Consider the following 6,192-nt stretch of genomic DNA (forward strand, 5'->3'; position numbering starts at 1 on the left):
GGAAGACTTTAACTATGGTTTTATAGGAAACCGTGGCTATAGATATAGATATATTTACGGTTTAGCCCATGGCTAAAGGTTCATATGGTTTCCATCCATCCTTTAGCTATGGACAGATACCGTAGCTATAGATGAGTTATAGCTATGAATTAGTTGAACCGTAGCTATAGGCTTTAGCCACGTGAACATAGACTATGGTTTTCAGCCCGTTGCTAAACCGTAGCTATAGGTCTATAGCTACGGTTTTTCTGATGTATAGCCACAGTTTTGTCCGTAGCTAAAGGTTATAAAGTTCTGATATCTACAAAATAATCATTGAAGCTAATAGAAAAGATTCTAAAAACATATACGCACTTTATGCATATAGCTAAATATCTTGAAGAGGTTTAGACTTCCAGATTCACTTGAATTGTGTGAAAATATTTGTATCTCGTTTTTTCCCCATTATGCAATGCACAACCTATATATATATACATACAATCTACGCCTGAAATTTAGGAGTAGGAGACTCACTGAGGATAAGATACATGCATGCATGAGAGGAGTTCCTAATGCATGCAAATTTCCTAGTCCATGACAAATTCCAATACTCCCCCTCAAATTGGCGCATGAAGATTCCGAATGCCCAATTTGCCAAGGAAATAGGTGAATTTCTCTTTCCCAAGAGCCTCTGTCAAGATGTCAGCCAATTGCTCTGTGGTTCGAATATGCCGAGTAGCAAAGTTCCCATACCACAGCTCATTGCGAACAAAATGACAGTCGACTTCAATATGCTTTGTCCTCTCGTGAAACACTGGATTTGCGGCTATATGCAGGGCTGCCTGGTTATTACAATATAAGTGCACAGGTTCGTCATGCACCACTCCCAAGGACAATAGAAGTTTCTTCATCCACTTCAATTCATAGCATGTCACAGCCATCGAACGATATTCTGCTTTTGCCGAGGAGTGCGACATAGTATGCTGTTTTTTCATTTTTCAAGAAACTAGTGACTGCCCCAGCAGAACGTAATAGCCGGTCAACAATCATCGTGACAACGGGCAGCTTGCCCAATCAGAGTCACAATAAGCATACAAACGCAGATCGCTATCAGAACGCAATACTATACCTTGTCCAAGATACCTTTTCATATATCACACTACACGCAGAGCTGCCTCCCAATGTTCTTGTCGCAGGTTTTGCATGAACTGGGCCAGAATATGAACAGAATAGCACAACTCAAGTCGTGTGATGGTTAAGTATATCAACCGCCCTACTAGTCTTCAGTACTGATTTAGATTGTCCATTAAAGCGCCCTTGGCCAACGCAAGATGATGATTCTGTTCAATGGGAACTGATGCTGGTTTGGTTCCCAATAGTCCACATTCCGAGATAATGTCCAGGGCATACTTCCGTTGAGATAAATATATTCCCTCAGAACCACGAGCTACTTCAATACCTAGGAAATATTTGAGTGGTCCCAGATCTTTCATATGGAAGCATCGACTGAGATACTCTTTGAATTTCATAATAGCTACAGTATCATTTCCCCCAATAATCAAATCATTAACATATATCAGCACGTGCAGATGAACATTGTGTTTGAAATAAGTGAACAAAGAATAATCCGGATACGATTAAACAAACCCAAACTGTATCAAGGCCGCTGCTAATTTTGAAAACCAACATTTGGGAGCCTGACATAATCCATAATGAGATTTCTTCAGTTTGTACACTTTTGTTCGATCCTTAGATGCGAAACCTGGCGGCAACTGCATGTATACCTCCTCATCCAGATCCCCATGTAAGAATGCATTATGTACATCCATCTGATGCAACTCTCAGTTCTTAGTGGCTGCCACGGCTAGGAAAGTGCTATCATTTTGGCCACAGGAGCGAAAGTTTCATTATAATCTAACCCCTCAACCTGTCTATTCTCGAGAATAACTAGCTGAGCCTTATGTCATTCAACCGTTCCGTTTGAATTATATTTGATCTTATAAACCCATTTACTCCCTATTGCCTTTTTCCCGGGAGGTAGAGTTTCCAATGTCCAAATACCATTATCCTCCAGAGCCTAGATTTCCTTCCTCATAGCTTCCCTCCATTTCTCACTTTTCATTGCCTCAGAAAAGATGGTGGGTTTGGCTCCTACAGTGACTGCAACTAAGAAAGTTTGATGTCTAGCAGAGAAATTAGTACATGTCACATAATTCGCTATGGGATAGTGAGTCGTACCTGAGGACTCTGATTCAGAGTTGGCTTGAGTGTGAATGGGGCCTTTCAAGCGTTGAGCAGTATAGGTCACGTAGGGCATCAACAAAACAGACGGCGTGCGATGCCGATGTCCCCTACCAAGTTGCTCTTTTGGTGCCGTTTGTGGTGCTAGATCCACATTAATTCTGTCATCACTGCCATCAATTCCCACTTCCTGCACACTTTCTTCTTCTCCATGCTCCTCCTCTCTTCCATCATCATTATTCTTAAGGCTCCCCCTATCACAGATGTCGGCTGCATCACTCCCCTGTCTTTATTACCTCTGTGGCTGTGTACAATATCATCATCAACTCCGGCATCAACTGGTGCAATGGCTGGGCCGGTTTTGTCTCTCAGAGTGGCTTCTGAACTAGTGACATATGGAAATATATTCTCATGGAAGACTACATCACGGGAGACAAAATATTCACCTCTTTCAACGTCATATACGCGCTAACCTTTCTTTCCATAGGGATAACCCACAAAAACACACTTCCTACTCCTTTCTCCAAACTTATCCTTGTCTTGAGGACTCCAATGAGCATAGCAGAGACAGCCAAATACTCTCATGTGCTCGTATTGAGGTGGCGTCCCGAACAGTACCTCATACGGAGTCTTCCCGCCAAGTACAGAAGAAGGTGTCCTATTTATCAAGTATCTGGCAGTTAAGGCACACTCTCCCCAAAAACCAATGGGCAAGTCTGCTTGAAATCTCAATGCTCTCGCAACATTCAAGATATGCCTGTGTTTTCTCTCCACCCGACCGTTTTGTTGCGGTGTCCCAACACACGAAGTTTGATGCAGAATGCCATGAGTCTCAAAGTATGATTTCAAGCTTTTAAATTATGTTCCATTATCACTTCGAACAGTCCTAACTTGCTTGCCAAACTGACGTTCTGCCATGGCACAAAATTTCTCAATAATATGTGCTACTTCACTTTTTTCCAGTAACAAGTAAACCCACACAACACGAGAATAATCATCAACAATGGTTAGAAAGTAAAGTGCACCACAAGAGGCAAGTACTTTATAGGTGCCCCATGTAATACAATGAATTAGAGAGAAACAATCATCAGTTTTATGTTTACTTTCAGGAAAAATTTCCTGTGTTTGTTTTGCTTTGTAACAAACATCACATGGCTTATCTCCTTCAGTTCTACTATTTAATTTATCTACTTTAGGGAGAAAAGATAATATCTGTTTAGACGGATGCCCTAATCTGCGATGCCATAACTCCCATTCATCCATACCTCTTGTTCTATTCGCCCGAACCGGTGCTACTCCTCTAAAATGATAGACCCCATCACACTACTCACCCATGCCGATCAAAATCCTCGAGGTTTGGTCCTGTATCACACATATCTTGTTAGTAAAAGTGACAGTACATTTTATCTCTTGCAATAATTTTGCTACGGAAATAAGGGTGTTGTTCATTCTTGGTACAAAAAGCACATGATGCAAATAAATATTTCCGCCCAAATGTAAAGTCCCTTCCTTCACTATAGTGGTTTGCTTCCCATTGGGAAGTCACACCAGACAAGGTGTAATATTCCATGCATCCATCAATAAGTTAATTTCTCCAGTCATATGGTGTGACGCCCCGGAATCAATTATCCAATCAGTAGATTTTTTCTTACCAGAAAGTTTTTCATTAGTCCTGGTTTTGTAAGTATCAAGCATGCTTACGAGAGACTGCCACTACTCATTATTAAGCCCATTTAATCCGGTCCTATCTCTGTCGGTCACAGCTGCATTAGCACCCACCTCATGCCCTGCTATGATTGAACAACATAAGTTTTTGTTGAACCTCGGTCACGTCCGCCAGAGGGTCCACCCCGTTTTCCTCGACCTGCTCCATCCCTGGTCGACGTAACGCTGGGTCTTTCTCCCCACCATACCAACTTACTTGAGCTTTCACCATTCCTGTCATTGTTGACAGCCATGGTGACCGATCAACAAGACTCGTCAGCAACTGCTCAACTGCTCAACTTTAGAAAACACGTCTCTATCAGCCTGTCCGCAACAACAGATAGTAATGGCAAGAGGTGCGTCACAGTCTCAGGCTTCGTCTTCAATGTCTGGTCGGCTGGGTGTCGTCGGCATAGCGCCGCGTGGATCTACACCGGAAGCCAAAAAGGATCAGTTCGGGTTTGGTGGGAGTGGAAGGAATATGTTGGGGTTCTACACTGTCGAAGCCCCTGGCTTGAAGATCACCACTACTATCGATCGAACGAAGATTGTAGACGCAGACTGAGAAGGTAAGAAATCTTGAAGACAAAGACTGAACTGAAGGATTGTAGAGTGCAGACTGAACCGCACCTCTGTGCAGTGTGCTACGGCGATCGGCGGTGGCGGGAGCGGAAGCAATATGTTGGGGTTCTACACCGTCGAATCCCCTGGCTTGAAGATCGCCCCTACTGTCGGTTGAACGAAGATTGCAGATGCAGACTGAGAAGGTAAGAAATCTTGAAGACAAAGGCTGAACTGAAGGATTGCAGAGTGTAGACTGAGCCGCACCTCTGTGCAGTGTGTTACAGCGGTCGACGGTGGCAGGAGCGGAAGCAATATGTTGGGGTTCTACACCGTCGAAGCCCCTGGCTTGAAGATCGCCCCTACTGTTCTCCTCGTTAAGAGTTGGAGCCAGCGGTGGAGGTGGATCCTGCTACTCGCTACCAAGGCAACTCGTAAATCTGCACCAACCACTGGAGGTGTGAAGAAACCTCACAGATACCGTCCAGGAACTATTGCCCTTCGTGAAATTTGTAAGTACCAGAAGACTACGGAGCTCCTCATCAGGAAACTTCCATTCCAGAGGCTTGTTCATGAAATCACTCAGGACTTCAAGATGAATCTCTGTTTCCAAGGCCACGTTGTGTTGGCTTTGCAGGAGGCGGCTGAGGCATACCTAGTGGGACCGTTTGAAGACACTAAGCTCTGTGTCATCCATGCCAAGCGAGTCATGATCATGCCCAAGGACATCCAGTTGAGTCCTAGGATCCGTTGTGACAGGGCCTGCAGCTGGTGTTTCCAAAGACAAAGAGATGGCTCTGCTCGCAAGTCCACGGGAGGAAAGGCATCTAGGAAGCTGCTCTGATATATATATACATACAATCTACGCCTGAAATTTAAGAGTAGGAGACTCACTGAGGATAAGATACATGCATGCATGAGAGGAGTTCCTAATGCATGCAAATTTCCCAGTCCATGACGAATTCCAATAAATTGAATCCTTGACTCTAGGGAAGAAATGAAATATTCCGATGAAGAACAGTGGAAGCTTTAAAAAATGGATGGAATACTTGCCGTGAAGAATAGTCGAAGCTGTATTTTTATTTTAAATCACCAATCAAGAATAGTCACCGGTGAAGAACAGTTGTTGGAAAACAGATGGAATATTCCGAGAAGCCGAATATTCTGAGCAATAGCACCCTGTAAGTGTTAGGGTTTACGTTCTTTTGCTCTGATAAAAAGAATAGTAAGTGTGAGTGAGATGTTATGAAATCTTTAAGTGACGCCTCAGGGGTAATTTCGTAAATATTAATGTTTTCCATCTAAATCATTGATAGAAGGGAGGTTTTTTTTTGTTGAATTTCTCAAAAGTTGAGGGGAGGTATTTATTACAATGAAATTATAGGAGGGTTTAAATGATTATCAGAAATTTGAGGGGAGGTCATTACATTTTACCCTTATTTCTTTTTCATTATTTGGCTCTTGGCCATGACATAGAACTCTATAGGTGGAATTGACTAAGCAACTTCCTTTAGGGTCCATCTTCCATCTTGTTTTATCTTCTTGAGGGGTCCTCCAGATTGGTGTTGCCTTAACTTCTTCGGTAATCCTATCTGGGACCCAATTCCTTAGAACCTCTAATCTCCATATCTTCAACGGGTCAATATATAATATCACTTACTTTAAGGTATAATTGTCAAATAATCCCTTTGGCCACCACTTTCAATA

General features: G+C 42.8%; 1 protein-coding gene across 1 annotated transcript; it reads left to right on the plus strand.

Annotated features, from left to right (window-relative positions):
• The first annotated feature begins 4,342 nt into the window (after positions 1-4,342).
• Positions 4,343-5,917, plus strand: LOC148872660 (histone H3.3-like). The gene is made up of 2 exons (XM_088968659.1): positions 4,343-4,691; positions 4,763-5,917. The coding sequence occupies exons 1-2, from the start codon at positions 4,677-4,679 to the stop codon at positions 5,327-5,329; spliced, it is 582 nt and encodes a 193-aa protein (XP_088824785.1). The 5' UTR covers positions 4,343-4,676; the 3' UTR covers positions 5,330-5,917.
• Positions 5,918-6,192: the final 275 nt, after the last annotated feature.

The sequence above is a fragment of the Nelumbo lutea genome, chromosome 2 (assembly GCF_056320005.1).
Source record: "Nelumbo lutea isolate HS-2025 chromosome 2, American lotus-T2T, whole genome shotgun sequence".
Taxonomy (NCBI): Eukaryota; Viridiplantae; Streptophyta; class Magnoliopsida; order Proteales; family Nelumbonaceae; genus Nelumbo; species Nelumbo lutea.